The sequence below is a fragment of the Pleurodeles waltl genome, chromosome 1_2 (genome assembly GCF_031143425.1).
Source record: "Pleurodeles waltl isolate 20211129_DDA chromosome 1_2, aPleWal1.hap1.20221129, whole genome shotgun sequence".
Lineage (NCBI taxonomy): Eukaryota > Metazoa > Chordata > Amphibia > Caudata > Salamandridae > Pleurodeles > Pleurodeles waltl.
Window position 1 is genome coordinate 264,863,825 of NC_090437.1, and position 22,360 is coordinate 264,886,184.

General features: G+C 46.1%; 1 protein-coding gene across 2 annotated transcripts in view; it reads left to right on the plus strand.

Moving 5' to 3' along the window:
* The window catches only part of GRID2 (glutamate ionotropic receptor delta type subunit 2), a 2,834,743-nt gene that overhangs the window by 2,118,375 nt on the left and 694,008 nt on the right, over nucleotides 1-22,360 (plus strand). For both annotated transcript variants that reach the window (XM_069238009.1, XM_069238018.1), the window contains exon 11: nucleotides 2,383-2,695. In XM_069238009.1, coding sequence (XP_069094110.1) covers nucleotides 2,383-2,695 — 313 coding nt within the window. The remainder of the gene's footprint in view (nucleotides 1-2,382; nucleotides 2,696-22,360) is intronic.

Genomic DNA, 22,360 nt, shown 5'->3' on the forward strand with positions numbered 1-22,360 from the left:
TAAATGTCATTTGCTCAAGACCCACCCCATGCAGACCTATCTAATGGTGTTCTGTCCACTTGCATAGACTCCATTGGTGTGAGCTTTGACAGTCACCACAGACCTAGCTTTAATGGAGTGGTATCTCCCAGCACCGTGGTGCAGCCTTTTTCCACTGATCAGACACCATCCTGTCTGCAATGAGGACCAACGGGGCTTTGGCATGATAAGTTCTCATTTCACTCCCTTCCTAACCAGTCGTGGCTCACGGGGTGCTGTAGGGGTGGGGCGGGGTGGCGTGGGGAGGGGGGAATAAACATGTTTTTTTTTTAAACCACTTACCTGAACGCCACTGGTCTGCTCTGCCATTTCCACTGCTTCGTCGTTGCAGGCACAGGTTCCCAGCCTGCCCTGCGGCCAATCCTGATGGTCCTCAGAGCAGAGTCAGGACTGGCTGGGAGCGCCCAGGCAGGGTCTCTCCAGACTGGCAACTGTGTTGCTATGCTAGAGAGAGCATACTACCCATGTATTTTTGGCTGGCCCGAGACGGTCGGCCAAACACATATGCGATCTGAGTGGGAGTGCTGTGCACTCCCCCTCACTGCTCATCACCCCCTGGCCCTGCCCCTTTACAATAAAACATTAATAATCACAGTTTATTATCGTTTTCTTGTAAAGGTTTTGCAGCTGCCGCTGCTGGTGGGGGAGTGACTCTCCTCCACTCTAATGGAGGATCTGCCCTGTTCCTAATCCTGCATCTCCAGAGAAGGACTGGGAGCTAAAAACCGGCCAGTAAAATGATTTAATGTCACATCTATATTGCACATGGGCACACATAGAGAGAAATTCCAACCTTACTGGTTTGCGGACAGGTACACCACCAACATTTCTTTATCAGAAATAAGGTTAAATATATAATCATAAAAAATAGTTTGCCACATATTTCTGCTGAAAATCCATAGGTTTTACTTTCGGCTTAGAAGAGAAACTCGCGAAATATGTGAATTCAGAGTCTTGCATGCAACTCAGCAACTTTAGTTCTCGACAGCAGTAAATCATGCAAGTGGCAATAGGAAACAAGCTTTTGCAATGCAATGTGTCTCACTTTTGCTCAGGTTAGAGCTATTAGCGTTGTAAACTGCTAACCGGACTTTTCTTGCCACATAAACTGAAAATTAAAAGTAAAACAGTTTCACATAAGCGAGCCGACAGTTGCCATGAGAACGAAGTAAACACATAAAGGAAACAGAAGTTCGCTTGCAGTGAAACGTATTGGCAAAACTGCAATTATCCATTCAACCAGCAAAAATTAAAGTATCCCTTTACCTGGCAAAAGTGCAATTATCCGTGCAACAGGGTCGATGTCATGCAAAGCGCACAACTACTGCCCAGCGAGAACGCACTTCCTAAGAATACAAAAGTAGTCCAGAAACCATACGGAAAACATGGATCCTCATATGTTTTCAGTAGTTGGCCGGTGCGCTCGAGGAGAGCTAAACACCGGAAAAGGCATGACGTATGCATGCCTTTTACTAATGAAATCAACCAAATTTTAAAAGGAAACCCCACAAACCAACCATGGATGTTGTGAAAAGCCTACATAGAGATTACAACAGGGACAGAGCGCTTGAGCTCTCGACCCTAAAAAAGAGGTGGCAGAGCTGCTGGTGATCGCTTACACTGTACATTTCTGGAAGCACCCCCATTGTCATGGCCCAGATGGAGGTTTATTCAGTGTTATGTCCAACCAGTCTGATACTGTACAAACCCTGCTGTTTTCACTGCCCCCTCTCCTAACTCATCAACCTGCACCAAATCCTTCCTCTCTGCTAGGTCCCTTCCGTTTCATAGAGTAGCTGCAAAGCTGCTGACACTGGAAGGACATGAGCCATTGCATTATCCATTAATATGGGAGACTCAAAGGGCTGGACAATCCATGCACACCAGTAAATATTGGCATTTGATACCTCATTTATACATACATATTAAAACCACATAGTTCCATACTTTTGTGTTTTGCTGAAGGTTCTAAGGTAGCATAATATCTAAGGTATTCCTGGTTATATATATATATATATATATATATATATATATATATATATATCATTTTTTTCTGCTGCAGTGTTTTGTAAAAAAAATGAAGTATAATGGATTCTCTAACAAACGGGGTCAGAAAAGGTGAACCACCCCGCTGCTTTCATCTTCGTTTTAATAATGCCTACTGTCTTCCCACCTATTAACATCCTTTGTATTTTTCTCTGTGCATCCTGTGTCTATAAAACAGGCCTGGGTTGGCACTTTTAATGCAATCTGTTCTTCTTTGATAAGCTGAACTACTGGAAATCATATTGGAGCCCTCATGCTTTAGACACTTCGTGATAACAGCCTCTTTTTTTCTTTCAGAGAGCTGACATTGGCATTTCGGCTTTAACCATCACACCGGACCGTGAGAACGTGGTCGATTTCACCACGCGATATTTGGATTACTCAGTGGGCGTGCTTCTCAAGAGGGCGGAGAAGACTGTGGACATGTTTGCCTGCTTGGCACCGTTTGATCTCTCCCTTTGGGCCTGCATAGCAGGGACTGTGCTGCTAGTCGGACTGCTAGTCTACCTCCTCAACTGGTTCAACCCACCTCGTCTGCCAATGGGTTCCATGACATCCACAACCTTGTACAACTCCATGTGGTTTGTGTACGGATCGTTCGTGCAGCAAGGTAAAGATATCGAGGTTTCTAAACTACTAAACTGCTGACATACCCACACCAAAGGTACAGAACAAGCATTCTGCTTGCACTCTTCACAGACAAACGCAGGTGACCCTTTTCACAAAACTAGCTAGAAATAACATCAAGCCTTGACAAAATCAGACTTCTTCTTAACATAGCACTCACATTAGAAACTCGCCCTACAGTTACATAATGTACATATTTGTAGAATGTAACTATGGGCTGTGAAAGCTAGAAACAAAAGGGGGAAACAGAAGACAGGACATGGACAAGCAAGGCAAATGTAATGTGGTTCACACTCACAATCTTAAAAAGTGTTGGCACTTTCCTGAACTTTTTTTACTGTGTAGGTTTTTCTGTTTTCAGTGTTAATTCTTTAGTAAAATCAAATGGTTTTTCCATTTTTTGGGCAGCTCCTCAAAATGTATTATCAACAGCGGTGGCCACCGCATATCTCAAGGGGAGGGGCGGGCGAAAGAAAATAATAATTTTTAAAAAACTTACCTGTGCCGCCGCATCCGTCCACCTCACTGCTTTTCCATCCCGATGGTGTTGGTGTACCAGCAGTCCCTGGGACACCAGCTAAGGCTCCCCACACCATCCAGGCACTGATCTCATGCTACACCTAGCATGAGAGCAGCATCAGGGATTAGTCTGAGTGGCTTGGTCTGCTGCTCAGACAGTGCACCGGAGTCTGTGCAGTTTCTCCAACCCGGATGTGCAGCACATGTGGATGTGGAGAAACCTAAGTGCGTGTGTCAGTTTGGCTGGCCTAGACCAGCCGGCCAAACTGACATGCACACTTAGTGGACTCCACTCCTACCCCCTCCCATGGCCCAACCCCACCCCTTCCTGCAATATTGTTTTATTTTTCAGCTGCTGGCTCTTAGCCAGTGGAGCGACACTCCTTTGCCATTTGAAAGGAGCTGCCTCTGATTACTGATTATCGGTATTTGTACATTTCAGCACAACAAATATTTTACAGAGATTGTGCTTTTTCCATTGCATAAATAATTCAGAAAGCATCACAGATAACATTTATAATGTAGCCAGACAATCCTCAACATATGGTGAAGTACATTAAAGTGTTGACTTGTTTGTTTTTTGATTGAGCACCTTAAGGTTTATACTCAATGACACAACTTATTTTATGTTTCGATTCGAGGAAGAGGAGAGAAATAATCCACAGTCCCCAGTTCTCCACCTCTTCTGTTTTTGGAAGGATAGAAAGAAGTAGAGGGGGACAGCGGAACAAAAGTTCTTGGATCCAGCCATATATCAGTTCATGTCTCCCACGTGTTTGGTGCCAAATTGGCCATTTATCCCATCAGGCATTTCTCTTGAGGACTGAAGCTGTTGAAGCCCAATGTCTAAGTAGATGGATGCTGTCTGTCCCCAGTTCCCCGGGATTTATGACACAGAAGGTCAGGGATGGAGCGATTGAATGTCTTTTCATGTCTGTTTTAGGGTCCCAGCCAGGCCCTGCGTGTGTCCATCTTTAGCAAGAAAACCTAATTGAGCACGTAAGGTCTACCTTAATGAACCTGATATGAGTAGTGCCAAATGGGGAACATTTACACAATGGTCAATCTAGTATTTTCAGATTGAGTGTAAGAAAGGATGTGATGCTTTAAAAACATCTAAAGTGAATGGTGAAACTGTAGACAGAGCACCCGATACCTATGTGTCATTTCACAAATACGCTAATGTATAATTTTATGCATTGCAATCATCATGCACTTAAATTTACCCTCAAAAGCCCCCATTCCATGTTCATAGGATATATATATTGCGCAGATATTAAAACATTTTCCCTTTTCCTTATCGATTGAAATACTGCGAGCTTAGATTTTCTCATGTGTGCATTGCGAAAAGTGTCAGCACAGTATTCCCTGCAGTGTGGCTCATACATTACTAATTCAAAGCGGAAGTAATTTGGAGGAGCTGACATTGCAGCTACTGCTTACTCTCATATTTTACATACAAATATGATTTGCGTGCTTGCTGTTAATTAACAGATCTACCACATATTTTGTGACCACCACTGTTAATGCATGAAATTACACATTACCCAAGATCTAATTTTGTATGCGTTTTTCAGTATTTTTTTACCAAATTAAATTGTAATTAACAGCAGAAAAAGTGCATGTCTTTTAGACCTGGCATCCTTGGCAGTGGGCAGTGTTCAGGGAGTAGACATTTGTCCAGGGAACTACTGCATGCTCCCTCCAATGTCATTCACAGAATGTGAATGTAAAGAAATGGCTCCCTGTTGCAATTACCCCCCACTTTTTGCCTGATACTGATGCTGACTTGACTGAGAAGAGTGCTGGGACCCTGCTAACCAGGCCCCCGCACCAGGGTTTCTTCGCCTAAAATGTACCATTGTATCCACAATTGGCACACCCTGGCATTCAGATAAGTCCCTTGTAACTGGTACTTCTAGTACCAAGGGCCCTGATGCCAAGGAAGGTCTCTAAGGGCTGCAGCATGTCTTATGCCACCCTAGAGACCCCTCACTCAGCACAGACACACTGCTTACAAGCCTGTGTGTGCTAGTGAGAACAAAATGAGTAAGTCGACATGGCACTCCCCTCAGGGTGCCATGCCAGCCTCTCACTGCCTATGCAGTATAGGTAAGACACCCCTCTAGCAGGCCTTACAGCCCTAAGGCAGGGTGCACTATACCATAGGTGAGGGTACCAGTGCATGAGCATGGTACCCCTACAGTGTCTAAACAAAACCTTAGACATTGTAAGTGCAGGGTAGCCATAAGAGTATATGGTCTGGAAGTCTGTCAAACACGAACTCCACAGCACCATAATGGCTGCACTGAAAACTGGGAAGTTTGGTATCAAACTTCTCAGCACAATAAATGCACACTGATGCCAGTGTACATTTTATTGTAAAATACACCACAGAGGGCACCTTAGAGGTGCCCCCTGAAACTTAACCGACTGTCTGTGTAGGCTGACTAGTTCCAGCAGCCTGCCACACTAGAGACATGTTGCTGGCCCCATGGGGAGAGTGCCTTTGTCACTCTGAGGCCAGTAACAAAGCCTGCACTGGGTGGAGATGCTAACACCTCCCCCAGGCAGGAGCTGTGACACCTGGCGGTGAGCCTCAAAGGCTCACCCCTTTGTCACAGCCCAGCAGGGCACTCCAGCTTAGTGGAGTTGCCCGCCCCCTCCGGCCACGGCCCCCACTTTTGGCGGCAAGGCTGGAGGGAACAAAGAAAACAACAAGGAGGAGTCACTGGCCAGTCAGGACAGCCCCTAAGGTGTCCTGAGCTGAAGTGACTCTAACTTTTAGAAATCCTCCATCTTGCAGATGGAGGATCCCCCCAATAGGGTTAGGATTGTGACCCCCTCCCCTTGGGAGGAGGCACAAAGAGGGTGTACCCACCCTCAGGGCTAGTAGCCATTGGCTACTAACCCCCCAGACCTAAACACGCCCTTAAATTTAGTATTTAAGGGCTACCCTGAACCCTAGAAAATTAGATTCCTGCAACTACAAGAAGAAGGACTGCCTAGCTGAAAACCCCTGCAGAGGAAGACCAGAAGACGACAACTGCCTTGGCTCCAGAAACTCACCGGCCTGTCTCCTGCCTTCCAAAGATCCTGCTCCAGCGACGCCTTCCAAAGGGACCAGCGACCTCGACATCCTCTGAGGACTGCCCCTGCTTCGAAAAGACAAGAAACTCCCGAGGACAGCGGACCTGCTCCAAGAAAGGCTGCAACTTTGTTTCCAGCAGCTTTGAAAGAACCCTGCAAGCTCCCCGCAAGAAGCGTGAGACTTGCAACACTGCACCCGGCGACCCCGACTCGGCTGGTGGAGATCCAACACCTCAGGAGGGACCCCAGGACTACTCTGATACTGTGAGTACCAAAACCTGTCCCCCCTGAGCCCCCACAGCGCCGCCTGCAGAGGGAATCCCGAGGCTTCCCCTGACCGCGACTCTTTGAATCCAAAGTCCCGACGCCTGGGAGAGACCCTGCACCCGCAGCCCCGAGGACCTGAAGGACCGGACTTTCACTGGAGAAGTGACCCCCAGGAGTCCCTCTCCCTTGCCCAAGTGGAGGTTTCCCCGAGGAATCCCCCCCTTGCCTGCCTGCAGCGCTGAAGAGATCCCGAGATCTCTCATAGACTAACATTGCGAACCCGACGCCTGTTTCTACACTGCACCCGGCCGCCCCCGCGCTGCTGAGGGTGAAATTTCTGTGTGGGCTTGTGTCCCCCCCGGTGCCCTACAAAACCCCCCTGGTCTGCCCTCCGAAGACGCGGGTACTTACCTGCAAGCAGACCGGAACCGGGGCACCCCCTTCTCTCCATTCTAGCCTATGTGTTTTGGGCACCACTTTGAACTCTGCACCTGACCGGCCCTGAGCTGCTGGTGTGGTGACTTTGGGGTTGCTCTGAACCCCCAACGGTGGGCTACCTTGGACCAAGAACTGAACCCTGTAAGTGCCTTACTTACCTGGTAAAACTAACAAAAACTTACCTCCCCCAGGAACTGTGAAAATTGCACTGTGTCCACTTTTAAAACAGCTATTTGTCAATAACTTGAAAAGTATACATGCAATTTTTATGATTTAAAGTTCCCAAAGTACTTACCTGCAATACCTTTCGAATGAGATATTACATGTAGAATTTGAACCTGTGGTTCTTAAAATAAACTAAGAAAAGATATTTTTCTATACAAAAACCTATTGGCTGGATTTGTCTCTGAGTGTGTGTACCTCATTTATTGTCTATGTGTATGTACAACAAATGCTTAACACTACTCCTTGGATAAGCCTACTGCTCGACCACACTACCACAAAATAGAGCATTAGTATTATCTCTTTTTACCACTATTTTACCTCTAAGGGGAACCCTTGCACTCTGTGCATGCTATTCCTTACTTTGAAATAGCACATACAGAGCCAACTTCCTACATTGGTGGATCAGCGGTGGGGTACAAGACTTTGCATTTGCTGGACTACTCAGCCAATACCTGATCACACGACAAATTCCAAAATTGTCATTAGAAATTGATTTTTGCAATTTGAAAAGTTTTCTAAATTCTTAAAAGACCTGCTAGGGCCTTGTGTTAGATCCTGTTTAGCATTTCTTTTAGAGTTTAAAAGTTTGTAAAAGTTTGAATTAGATTCTAGAACCAGTTGTAGATTCTTAAAAAGTATTCCAACTTTTAGAAGCAAAATGTCTAGCACAGATGTGACTGTGGTGGAACTCGACACCACACCTTACCTCCATCTTAAGATGAGGGAGCTAAGGTCACTCTGTAAAATAAAGAAAATAACAATGGGCCCCAAACCTACCAAAATACAGCTCCAGGAGCTTTTGGCAGAGTTTGAAAAGGCCAACCCCTCTGAGGGTGGCAACTCAGAGGAAGAGGATAGTGACTTGGAGGAAAATTCCCCCCTACCAGTCCTATCTAGGGAGAACAGGGTCCCTCAAACCCTGACTCCAAAAATAATAGTCAGAGATGCTGGTTCCCTCACAGGAGAGACCAACACCTCTGAAATCACTGAGGATAACTCCAGTGAAGATGACCCCCTGTTAGCCAGGATGGTCAAAAGATTGGCTTTGGAAAAGCAGCTCCTAGCCATAGAAAGGGAAAGAAAAGAGATGGGCCTAGGTCCCATCGATGGTGGCAGCAACTTAAATAGGGTCAGAGATTCTCCTGACATCCTAAAAATCCCCAAAGGGATTGTAACAAAATATGAAGATGGTGATGACATCACCAAATGGTTCACAGCTTTTGAGAGGGCTTGTGTAACCAGAAAAATAAACAGATCTCACTGGGGTGCTCTCCTTTGGGAAATGTTCACTGGAAAGTGTAGGGATAGACTCCTCACACTCTCTGGAAAAGATGCAGAATCTTATGACCTCATGAAGGGTACCCTGATTGAGGGCTTTGGATTCTCCACTGAGGAGTATAGAATTAGATTCAGGGGGGCTCAAAAATCCTCGAGCCAGACCTGGGTTGATTTTGTAGACTACTCAGTAAAAACACTAGATGGTTGGTTAACTGGAAATGAAGTGTGTGACTATGTTGGGCTTTATAATTTGTTTATGAAAGAACACATTTTAAGTAACTGCTTCAATGAAAAGTTGCATCAGTATCTGGTAGACCTAGGTCCAATTTCTCCCCAAGAATTGGGAAAGAAGGCAGACCACTGGGTCAAGACTAGGGTAACCAAAACTTCCACTGGGGGTGACCAAAAGAAAGGGGTTACAAAAACTCCCCAGGAGAAAGTGGGTGACACTAGATACAAAGAAAAAGAGTCCTCTGTAGGCCCCCAAAAACCAGAACAGGTGGGTGGGCCCCAAGACACAACCCAAAACAAAGGTGGGTACCAGGGTAAGAACTGGGATGCCACTAAGGCATGGTGCCACAACTGTAAACAGTCTGGGCACCACACCAAGGACACTTCTTGTCCCAAAAACAAACCCCAGAACAAAATTCCAGGGGTAACCAGTGTAGCCATGGGAGATGACTCCTCAGATGAGGAGGTCTTCATAGCCTTCAACTGGAAACAGGGCCCAACAGGTGAGTTGGAGATTCCAGAGGGAAGTAGACACTTCCACCACCTACTGGTGAATGGAATCCCAACCACTGCCCTGAGAGACACTTGTGACAGTCACACTATTGTGCATGACAGGCTGGTACTCTCAAACCAGTACATCCCAGGTGAGACTGCCAGGGTAAGAGTTAGCCTAGACAGGGTCACTAAGAGGCCTGTGGCTTTAGTACCCATAGAAGTGGGTGGCACTCTTAGCTGGAGAAGGGTAGTAGTCAGTACAGACCTCCCCCTTGATTGTCTCCTTGGAAATGACTACCCAGAGGTTAGTCAGAGCCCAAGAGAGGAACTGGTCCAGTGCCAGTCCTCTCCCAAGGATTCTGGAAGTCCTGCCTCTGCAGTAAATGCAAGCAGGCCCCAGAAGAAGAAGAAAAGAAAACAGAGTAGGAAGGGTGGACAACCTTTAGCCAAGGTTACAGCAAGCCAAGGAGATTCTGCTCCAGTAGGGGAGAACTCCAAAAATGGCCCTGATAAAGTCCAACCTGACCCACAAGAAGTCCTGGCTAGTCAGGCAACTGTTAAACCTGAGTGGGTGGCTCCTCAGCTAACAGAAGAAAGAGTGGAAGAAGGGTGTTTACTACAAGATGTGGTAACCCCCCACTCTAATACAGCAGACAGGCAACCTGAACCCAAAGAGGCCTGTAACTTAGCCCCTTCCCTTTTAGGTGAAGAGCTAAAGGTGTGGTTCTGGGCACTGACAGCTGTCAGTGGCCTCTGCTGGGTGTTAGCCTTTATGGCTGCACTATCCTTAGCATGGTGGTCTGACCCCATGCCAAATAGCAAGTTAGGCCCCCTGACCCTATTGGTCATGGTGGGGTTACTCCAGCTCTGGGTAACCTCTCTGGGTAAGCTAGGGGTAACCCTGGCCAAGATAAGGTTAGCAGAGGTGGATACCTCTAAGACCAAAATAGAAAGAATGGGTGGAGACATTGAAGAGGCAGACAAGAGGCAATTCAGACTAGGTCCTATCACTGTGGAAGTAGGTCAGTTCCCCAAAGGGAATGACCTGAACAGAAGGATGTAAGGCAGAGTAGGCCCTGCAACTAACCAGCCTATTTCTCCTACTCTTCCTCGCCTGACAGACTAGGAAGACTCTCCCAGCTTGGGCTGAGTCTCCTGGCCTGTGGGCTGGGGGGGGCTTGTGTAAAGAAATGGCTCCCTGTTGCAGTTACCCCCCACTTTTTGCCTGATACTGATGCTGACTTGACTGAGAAGAGTGCTGGGACCCTGCTAACCAGGCCCCAGCACCAGGGTTTCTTCGCCTAAAATGTACCATTGTATCCACAATTGGCACACCCTGGCATTCAGATAAGTCCCTTGTAACTGGTACTTCTAGTACCAAGGGCCCTGATGCCAAGGAAGGTCTCTAAGGGCTGCAGCATGTCTTATGCCACCCTAGAGACCCCTCACTCAGCACAGACACACTGCTTACAAGCCTGTGTGTGCTAGTGAGAACAAAATGAGTAAGTCGACATGGCACTCCCCTCAGGGTGCCATGCCAGCCTCTCACTGCCTATGCAGTATAGGTAAGACACCCCTCTAGCAGGCCTTACAGCCCTAAGGCAGGGTGCACTATACCATAGGTGAGGGTACCAGTGCATGAGCATGGTACCCCTACAGTGTCTAAACAAAACCTTAGACATTGTAAGTGCAGGGTAGCCATAAGAGTATATGGTCTGGAAGTCTGTCAAACACGAACTCCACAGCACCATAATGGCTACACTGAAAACTGGGAAGTTTGGTATCAAACTTCTCAGCACAATAAATGCACACTGATGCCAGTGTACATTTTATTGTAAAATACACCACAGAGGGCACCTTAGAGGTGCCCCCTGAAACTTAACCGACTGTCTGTGTAGGCTGACTAGTTCCAGCAGCCTGCCACACTAGAGACATGTTGCTGGCCCCATGGGGAGAGTGCCTTTGTCACTCTGAGGCCAGTAACAAAGCCTGCACTGGGTGGAGATGCTAACACCTCCCCCAGGCAGGAGCTGTGACACCTGGCGGTGAGCCTCAAAGGCTCACCCCTTTGTCACAGCCCAGCAGGGCACTCCAGCTTAGTGGAGTTGCCCGCCCCCTCCGGCCACGGCCCCCACTTTTGGCGGCAAGGCTGGAGGGAACAAAGAAAACAACAAGGAGGAGTCACTGGCCAGTCAGGACAGCCCCTAAGGTGTCCTGAGCTGAAGTGACTCTAACTTTTAGAAATCCTCCATCTTGCAGATGGAGGATCCCCCCAATAGGGTTAGGATTGTGACCCCCTCCCCTTGGGAGGAGGCACAAAGAGGGTGTACCCACCCTCAGGGCTAGTAGCCATTGGCTACTAACCCCCCAGACCTAAACACGCCCTTAAATTTAGTATTTAAGGGCTACCCTGAACCCTAGAAAATTAGATTCCTGCAACTACAAGAAGAAGGACTGCCTAGCTGAAAACCCCTGCAGAGGAAGACCAGAAGACGACAACTGCCTTGGCTCCAGAAACTCACCGGCCTGTCTCCTGCCTTCCAAAGATCCTGCTCCAGCGACGCCTTCCAAAGGGACCAGCGACCTCGACATCCTCTGAGGACTGCCCCTGCTTCGAAAAGACAAGAAACTCCCGAGGACAGCGGACCTGCTCCAAGAAAGGCTGCAACTTTGTTTCCAGCAGCTTTGAAAGAACCCTGCAAGCTCCCCGCAAGAAGCGTGAGACTTGCAACACTGCACCCGGCGACCCCGACTCGGCTGGTGGAGATCCAACACCTCAGGAGGGACCCCAGGACTACTCTGATACTGTGAGTACCAAAACCTGTCCCCCCTGAGTCCCCACAGCGCCGCCTGCAGAGGGAATCCCGAGGCTTCCCCTGACCGCGACTCTTTGAATCCAAAGTCCCGACGCCTGGGAGAGACCCTGCACCCGCAGCCCCCAGGACCTGAAGGACCGGACTTTCACTGGAGAAGTGACCCCCAGGAGTCCCTCTCCCTTGCCCAAGTGGAGGTTTCCCCGAGGAATCCCCCCCTTGCCTGCCTGCAGCGCTGAAGAGATCCCGAGATCTCTCATAGACTAACATTGCGAACCCGACGCCAGTTTCTACACTGCACCCGGCCGCCCCCGCGCTGCTGAGGGTGAAATTTCTGTGTGGGCTTGTGTCCCCCCCGGTGCCCTACAAAACCCCCCTGGTCTGCCCTCCGAAGACGCGGGTACTTACCTGCAAGCAGACCGGAACCGGGGCACCCCCTTCTCTCCATTCTAGCCTATGTGTTTTGGGCACCACTTTGAACTCTGCACCTGACCGGCCCTGAGCTGCTGGTGTGGTGACTTTGGGGTTGCTCTGAACCCCCAACGGTGGGCTACCTTGGACCAAGAACTGAACCCTGTAAGTGCCTTACTTACCTGGTAAAACTAACAAAAACTTACCTCCCCCAGGAACTGTGAAAATTGCACTGTGTCCACTTTTAAAACAGCTATTTGTCAATAACTTGAAAAGTATACATGCAATTTTTATGATTTAAAGTTCCTAAAGTACTTACCTGCAATACCTTTCGAATGAGATATTACATGTAGAATTTGAAGCTGTGGTTCTTAAAATAAACTAAGAAAAGATATTTTTCTATACAAAAACCTATTGGCTGGATTTGTCTCTGAGTGTGTGTACCTCATTTATTGTCTATGTGTATGTACAACAAATGCTTAACACTACTCCTTGGATAAGCCTACTGCTCGACCACACTACCACAAAATAGAGCATTAGTATTATCTCTTTTTACCACTATTTTACCTCTAAGGGGAACCCTTGGACTCTGTGCATGCTATTCCTTACTTTGAAATAGCACATACAGAGCCATCTTCCTACAGTGAACATTCATTTTCCACTGACTTTTTGCCTTCTGTGTTTGTGAATTCATTTTTGCTAATGATTTGCAACCCCAAATGCAGTCATAAACCTTTAAGCAGATGCTACTCCCAACTTGTAGTGGTATCAGATATGCAAAGTGGAAGCTGTCTTAGATGGACAGTGTCCCCTTGAGAATAGGAGCAGGCAGTGTTGAGGGAGTTGACATTTGTCCACGGACACACTGCATGCTTCCTCCAATGTCATTAACAGAATGTGAACATTCTTTTTGCCCTGACTTTTTGCCTTTTGACCTTCTCTTTTTCTGACTTCACTTTCGCTGGCTTTAGGAAAGACATTTGTCCAGGGAACTGCTGCATGCTTCCTCCCATGTCATTTACAGAATGTGAATATTTTTTTCCCCTGACTTTTTGCCTTGTGACCTCCTGTTTTTCTGACTTCATTTTTGATGGCTTTAAAATTTCTGTGCAGTTTACCACTGGTAACCAGGGCTAAAGTGTCGGTGCTCTGTACTTTAAAATTTGGTGATATTGGCTTATTCACAACTGGCATAATTAATTTACCTGTAAGTCCCTAGTAAAGTGTACTATATGTTCCCAGAGCCTGTAAATTAAATGCTACTAGTATTTTTATACTCTTTAGGACATTGTAAAAACCTTTAAAATAATGTTATCCTTATATCTTTATAATTGTTAATTGATGTGCCCTCTGACCATGTAAATGTTTTGTATCTTTTACTTTTATGGCTTGCAGCCGAAATAAAGTTATATAAAGTAAAGTAAATGATACTAGTGGGTCTGCAGCACTGATTATGACACCCACTAGAGTAGCCCTTGTATTAGGCCTGCTTCTGCAGAGCCTGTGTCTTCAGTTTTAAACTGCCATTTGGACCTGGCAACCCAACCCTTCCTTTTTATTATAAACAAGTCACCACTAAGGTAGGCCCTATTTAGTCTCAAGTATAGGATGCATTGTATTTAAAAGGTTGGACATGTACTTTTAATTTTAACATGCCCTGTGACTGAAAAACTATTACATTTGTTTGCAAGGCCTTTCTCTCACAGAGGTTAACATTTGGGTTACCTTGATGCAGCCTTTAAGTGTAACTTGCAATTGGGAAAATATAGCAATTTGGAGTTTGCTTTCTTTAGACTCACAATTTAAAATCACAAGTTATGGTGAAGTCGGATTTTAAAAAATTGTAAGTCTGAAAATGTCACTATTAGAAAGTTAGCAATTTCTTACTTTAACCATTCTGTGCCGCTGCCTGTCTCTGAATACCTGTTTAGGGTGGGTGACAGCTGGGCTTTGTGCATTCGTTTAGACAGTCGCACACAACGTTTTCTGGGGTGTGACTTTTACATACTGATGGCCCATCACCAGGCCGATGGGCCTTCCTTGGCTAGATGGGAGGGCATAGCTGACACTTACACCTGAATAGGGCTGTGCCTGTCCCGACACAAAGAGCTGGATAACCCCCTGTAGAGTGTCTGGAGCCAGGGAAGGAAGGACCGGGCCGTGTGCACTTCAAAGGCCTCTCTTTGAATTCTCCCCCACTTCAAAGGCTCAACTGGTATAAGTGCCCAAACCCTACCAAATCAGTACATTTCTGGATCTGAGAACATTCTGCCAGGAAGAAGGACTGCTGTGCTGTCAGGGGGGACTGCCACTCTGCTGAACTGTGTTACTGTGCTAGCCTGCTGCCTCTTGCCTGGGAGTGAGACAGACTGGACTTAACTCTCTACATCCTCACAAGAACTAAGTGACTCCAAGGGCTTTCTGGCTTACCTCCTGTTCTGAGGTCTTAGGGCCATCAAAGACTTCTTCCAACTCTGCTGTGGTTGCTGGACAACTGTGACTCCTGTCCTGCCAAGAGGTGCCGATCTAGTCCTGTGCCTTGAAAGGGGACTCTACAGTTGTTTCCCTGCAAAAACCAATGCATCAACACCGTAGCACGATCAGAACTGCTGCATACTCCCTCTGTGCTGATGTATCGCCACTGCGGTTGAGGACTCCACATCACTGACTGCGTGGCTCAGGATCAACGCATCTCCACCAGCAGAGGGTTTGACGTCGCACTTAGAGGACACTGGTTCAATGATTGCGCAGCTCGACGACAATGCATTCCCAGGTTGCGCGGATCAGTACCGACACATTGCCTTTGCATCGCCTCATCAATGTTGACGCAGCCCTCAAGCCAAGGTACTTTTCAGTGTGCTTGAGCTTTGGATTTACCCCAATCTAGCATGACCTCAAGTAACCTTCTAGCGCTATTGATTTCTAAGCACTGTATTGGAGTTTGTGCTTAAAAAAATCATATCATGAGTTCTACTTATTGGATTTTTGTCTTTTGTCATTTTGGTCTTGTTTTACTCAGATAAATATTCTCTATTTTTCTAATTTGTCATGGAGTCTTTTTGTATAGTTTTCACTGTGTTACTGTAATTGAAGTGTAATTGAAGTGTTGCACAAATACTTTACACATTGCCTGTTAAGTTAAGCCTGACTGCTCTGTGCCAAGCTACCAGAGGGTGAGCACAGGTTACTTTAGGTTGTGTATCTGACTTACTCTGACTAGGACTGTGGTCCCTACTTGGATAGGGTGCATACTTCTGCCACCTAGAGACCCAATGTCTAACAATGTCTCCCTTAAATTTTCTAATTTCTGAAAGAAGAATTAAATGAGGTGGAGAATCCAGCAGTCGAATTTCTTTAACTATTTGTCTTCATAAAGTGGAGGAAATTCCACTGACGGATTGTCCTCTGGATTTTGCACCTCTTCCAGTTATTAGAGGATTTTGCATCGCTATCGAGCTCTCAATCTGGTCCTTAAACACCTCAACATCTCGACACAGCTAACAGGCTGTTGCTCAAAACAGAATTAATTGTGACTTGTTTTAAACCATTTTCATACCATCATTGAAAGGAGGAGCTCTTACTTCACCTAGATACAAAATTAGTGGAGCCAATGTGTGAGCTGATTTTGCGGTCACAAATATGTGGTTTGCAAAATAACATGCTTTGGGGTCAGAAAATTGGGGATCTCAATGCACTAAAGGAATATTATGAGTCAGACATGTGGTTTCAACTCGTAAAAAAATGCCTTTAACAATTCATTCTCAGTGGCAAAAAAAGAGGGGAAGTTGAATTTTGGACTATGATGTATTAATGATATGCAACCCCAATTGCAGTCATAAACCTTTAAGCAAATGCCACCCCCGACTTGTAGTGGTATCAGATATGCAAAGTGGAAGTTGTTTTAGAGGGACAGCTTCCCCTTGAGAATGGCAGTGTAGAGGGAGAAGACATTTGTCCAGGGAACCTCTGCATGCTTCTTCCAATGTCATTCACAGAATGTGAAGTTTCATTTTCCAACCAGCACCGGTCCCATTATGCCACAGTATGAGAAAGTGGCCTTTTAAAAAAAAAAAAAATGTTTTACCTGCAGGGAAGGTGAACGCAGGAATTAGGCTCAGCTGCCCCAAACAGCATTTGCATGCATTCATAGCCAGTCACAGGAGTCACAAAGTGCCTTCAGCCTCATGAATATTAATGAGAAAGGTTTTACATGTGAACTCCTATAAATACGCATTTTGTGATGTGACCAATTGACACATAAGCAGTATCGCACAAGGAAGGCCAGGGTGCAAACTAATTACTCTGCAACAAACACGCCAACTAGCATGTGATCTGTGCTTAGTACATCGGGCCCTAAGTTACTTTGGGCCTGAATTAGACTTTAGCGGATGGGTTACTTCATCATACACGGATAACCTGTCCACCGTTTTACAAGTATCATAGGATATAATGTACTTGTAAACCGGCAGACAGGATTCCCGTCCCAGGGGCTTAGCTAGGGAGGGTGTGAGCTTCAGATTTTTCAACAATCACGCTGGCATATATGTTAAACTACACTATACCACAAGCAGGGTTCATGAGAGGGTCTTAAAGGTCAATGGAAAGGGATAGGAATGCGGATTGGTAGGGGTACTATGTAAGTGAAAACTCAATGGCCCATACTTATACTTTTTTGCGTCCAATTTGCGCAGCTTTTTGACGTAAAAACGTCTCAAACTTACAAAATACAATTGTAATTCGCAAGTTTGTGCCACTTTTGCATAAAAAAATGACGCAAATGCAGCGCTAAAAAAGTATAAATATGGGCCAATATTTGTGAAATAACCAACAGTTTTGAAGACTTTCATACAGAGATGGACAGAGTGTGTGTCTGTTTTTTTTGTGTGTATATGTCAAAAACCCTGGTGAAATCCGACAGGCACCTCACCATAACCGAATGAAAGCACTTGTACCCAACTATTTATCAGTAAATACTTTTATTAGGGGAGCCTATGCCCCTGTATCTGTCACATCTGGAATGGAGTATCCCATTCACCAAACTCTGAATCAAGCCCTTTATTTTTGCATCTTCCTAAGTGTCTGCAGATCGGATGTTTGTCTCTCCTTAGGGAAAAAAAAAACTCAAGAAGGCAGCTATTAATTCAGCAACTGAGTGAAGCATTTAATAGTTGAGATTCAGAAATTCATGACGTGTGCAGGCTATCTAATCAGTGAGACCCTGAGGATTTCTGAATTCTGATGCAGTGGAGCAAGCGATTAATTTCTAATGTCATCTAATATTTCATATTCAATTTAAATGCAACAAAAACTGTATTAGCTGACGGCCTATTGTTTACTGACCCCAGTGAATTGGTGAAAGTGAGAATAATTCCCAATGACAGATTAACTGCAAGGTGGAAACTGCGTTTGAATCCGCTCGCCAGCTTTGCACTTGGCTGTGGGATCTGTATTTTCCCCTCTGAAGAACAGCTGATCTGCTGCTATTATAATGATTGACACTGCTAAACAGAGGAGCAGGAGACATTTTAAATACTGTCAGATCTGCTTAAGAAATATCTCTGCAGCTGATTCAGGACATGACAGGGCACTTATTTTTTTTTTTTGCAGGAATGGATTCTGAGAGATATGATCCTTATATGGTATAAGAAATGCATCAGGAGTTCCCATTGATCTATTTTAAAAGCGTAATTTAAATATTTTTGTGCCCTGCTCAGAATCTAAAAGCAGGAAATTCTATAATTATGTAGAAAGCACATGGCTAAGGAGGGTGAAGAATGTATTATGAAGGTGCATCATATAGTTGCTTTGATATGCTGTACGTTAATAACAAGGCTGGTGATTGCGTTTTTTCAAGATTTTTTTTTGCCAAAGGGCCTAAATGCCCCTTTGAGGACAGTTCATGTGCCACTTGATCACAGTAGACCCTCTCCACCACATTTTAGGCACTTGGGCCCGTATTTATACTTTTTTTGCGCCGCATTTGCGCCGTTTTTTGACGCAAAAACGGCGCAAACTTGCAAAATACCATTGTATTTTGTAGGTTTGCGCCGTTTTGCGTCAAAAAGCGGCGCAAATGCGGCGCTAAAAAAAGTATAAATACGGGCCTTGATGTTTTTAAAGATCCCTGAAGGAGGTTGTTTAGCTCAAAGTGTTTCTAACTATGGATGCGCTTTTCACAAAACTGATAGTCAGATGTGTAGTGTCTTGCTAGACACAAGTGCACTTCTCCATGTAGCAGTTCGCTAGCCCCTCCCTGAGGGCTGAACGTTACACCCACCCACACCCATCCAACACAGGCGTTGCCAGTCAGGTGACCCTGCTAATAAATGAGCCCAACGCACGTGCTCGTTGCCAGTTCCAGTAGCCATCACTCTAGTGTCTGTATCTACACAGGGTTAGGGAAGCTGCTGTGGCCTGTAAGCAACTCGACTGCGGTAGCCCAGACCAGGATGAGTGCTGAGCACCCTTGGTGAATGTCTGTTACCACTGCAGCGGGAAAGGAGACTGTTTGCCTCCCACTGCAACATTGCCACACAGGGCTTAGGAGAGCAGGCACCAGCTGAAGGTTTGACCGCAATGCCCCGAAACATACCAAGAGACTACACCCACCACAAGCAGCCCTGCCACCCTGGCACATAGCCAGCTCTGCCTCTGCACTGAGCACTCCCAAGTCTGAAACCCTGGAACAGAGTGATGCACGGTGAAATACAGCGGCTGAGCATGAAGCACCCCAGACTCTATGATGGAGTGAGAAAAAGTGCTGGAGTTTAACCTGAGGCCGCTGCCTGCCTTGAATGTCTGGCACCCACCTCTGTAGCACCTGTTGAAGATAAAACTGCGCATATCGGGCAGCGGGTCCCGGGGAAAAGAAAGGGACACACCAGAAGCATATGGCCCATGCTACACCTGCAACTTGAGCCCCCGTGAGTGCTGCAGCCTCAGGGAAGACTGCTGCGGCTTCCCAGGGTAAAGCTGCAGTGACAACTAGCGGTTGCCCATGTGCACCACATCCCTATAAGTTAACAGAGTGAAAAAACGTGTCTTCTGTCCCACTGCCTGGCTACTCTGAAGGGCTGGCAAAAATGACTACCAGTTTCTGTGTAGCAACTGGACGGAGAGACACTGTGCTTCCACCCCCACCAGACCTAGGAAACTGCAGTTCTGAGAGCACCTTCTCACAGTGTGAGAGAAGTCTGTAGCGTGCAAAAGGAGTCGAGTGCCCCAGTGAGAGTTGATCATCAAGGCAATTAGGAGAAAAGCACTGCACCATACCAGAGCCCTCATGGCTGCCACGGTGGAACTGCCAACAGCGGGAGCAAGCGCAGAGCTCTTTTCACACATGAGGCTGCCTGGGAGGTAAGGGAAGCCAGTGAAAGCAGCTCGTCGCTGCCACCCAACCCTGAAGTCAACAGCCTGTAAGACAAGCATGGCCACAGCACTGAGAAATACATTGCACTGGTATTTTCTGCCCCTGCACCTGAATGATAAAAACAGTTTGCAATTAAATGGGCCCCCCCAAACTGATTAGACACTCAGGCCACGGAGAAGCCACTCCTGAGCTGTGCAAAGTCCTGAGCCCTGAAAGGCCATGCCAATAAGCAGGAAAGCTCACCAAAAGGACAAGAGCAAGGAACACGAGGAGCATCAGCAGGACAGAAGGTGAGCCCAGTGTAGCAACAGCAATGCGCACCCCCTAGCGGCTGTCTGCCACTATCGTGCTCATGAAGATAGCACCATTCACACTGGGTGGTGAACACTCACGACTGCCAGAGCAGGGACAATGCCAAGAGAGGTATACAGACAGTGCATTGCTGCATGAAAGGGACGGCATCAGCTGGCCATCTCAGCACCGAATGACCACAAAGGAGAATGCCACAAGGAGTGGCCAACCTTGCCAAGAACCAACCCTACCAAGCACACCTGAGCTCAAGCAGGACCTGGAGCTGCCACGACACAGCCTGCAGTGACTCACAATAGGCAGAGGAGAATTGCACACCCCAAGTGAAGAAGCCTAGTCCTTGGACATGACCGGATTTGTGAAGGGTCTGCACAAAAAGAAGATATTTGGTCGGACGCCACATCACAGCAAATGAGAAGAGAGTCTGGCACAGCGCTACGCTGTTGAGGAGCAAGAAAAGAGAGAGGAGAGAAGATTTTGTGACAACACAAGTCACAATGGATGACCTGGTGATGCATAAGAGCCCAGAGTGAAGAGATGGAGGACTTGTGCCACTACCCGAGAGTGCACATACAGACAAGCCAGCCACGTGGGTGACACAATGTCATTGGATACAGCTCAGCAGGAGTACCGAACGTAAGCCACCTCCATGTGCAAACTGCGTACTTGCCCCACGCTTCAGAGTGCGACTGTACAGACACCTGTCACTGGCTGCTTGAAGCAGATAGCATCACTGCTAGTCAACTGCACATGCCGTAGGAGAAGAACTGCCCAACTAGGTGATGAATCACATGGCTGCAAAGTCTCTCCAATCACCCTCACTCTAGCAACATCAACATTTGTTGCCCAGGTCACTTAACGGCTAACACCATCATTGCAATTTGCATCACCTGATTCAATAAAGGAGTATCTCAACATCAAAGTGTAATCGTACCTTCACAAAACATCGCGAGTCTGACAAGGCACATAAGTCACCAACAAGGCAAACCCTGGTTATCCCCAAGGGCAGGGTGCAGTGTATTTAAAAAGTTGGACTTGTACTTTTTAGTTTTACATGTCCAGGTATTGAAAAACTCTTAAATTCACTTTAACTGCTTCAAGGCCTGTCTCTTTTCAGAGGTTAACAGGGGTCTTGCCTTAAAACATCTTTTAAGTGTAATTTCCAGGTGGGAAGAATTAGAAATGTGGAGTTTGGTGTCCCTGGAATCACAATTTACCTCAAAGGCCTTTTTTGTCATTTTGGTCATTTGAAACTCAGATAAATATTATTTATTTTGACAAACTGTTGTGGGGTATTTTTCTGGTGCCTTTCACTGTGTTACTTTAATTAAGTGGTGCACAAATACTTTTCACATTGCCTCTTAAGTTAAGGCTGACTGCTTTGTGCCAAGCTACCGGAGGATGAGCACAGATCAATTTAGAGTGCGCATTCAACTTACCCTGACTAAGATTGTGGGTCCTACACGGACAGGGTGCATACCTCTGCCAACTAGAGACCCAATTTCTAACAGTGCTCTTTTAAAAATCAGGTGTAAGCACGTTGCGTGAGAAAAGGAAAGGAATGTGCCTTATTAAATGAAGGTGTAAATAAAGGGGTTTCTGCACAGCAAACATATTTTCCTTTTGGGCAAATTAGCCAATTGCTATATGGTAGTTGCTATTAGGACTGTTTTCCACTCATATGGTTTCAGGAGTAAACCTCTTATTGACAATAAAGTGAGCAGAATGCACTTCCTGAGGGGGCATTCAGGGGGGTCCCTCCAAGAAATTATTGCAAAAGGGACATATAAAGCACTTTACAGAACGTTTTTCGCCTGCACTTGCCAGAAAGCCCTAGTGTCCAAGAGGGCACTCTTAAAATATTTCAGTACATTCACGGCGTTCCAGGCATGTCTGACCCTTTTCCTATATTTTGCAGGTCTGTCCCTTTTACAATAAGTTTGAGGAAAAATTGACACAACGGAACATATTTCAGAGCAAATTTCATAAAAAAAATGTCTACAAAGCCCTGTTTTTACAGGCAATCTAGAAAATTGAATCACGTGACATATTCACCCATTACAATAAAATATTTATGTTTCTACATTTTACCTCCCTTCATATATTCGTTCTTTTCCTTACAAATCATTTTTCATAGTTCGTGATGGGGAACGTTCTTGAAAGGAGCAGTGTGAAAAAGGAATCAAAAATAAATATAGTGATT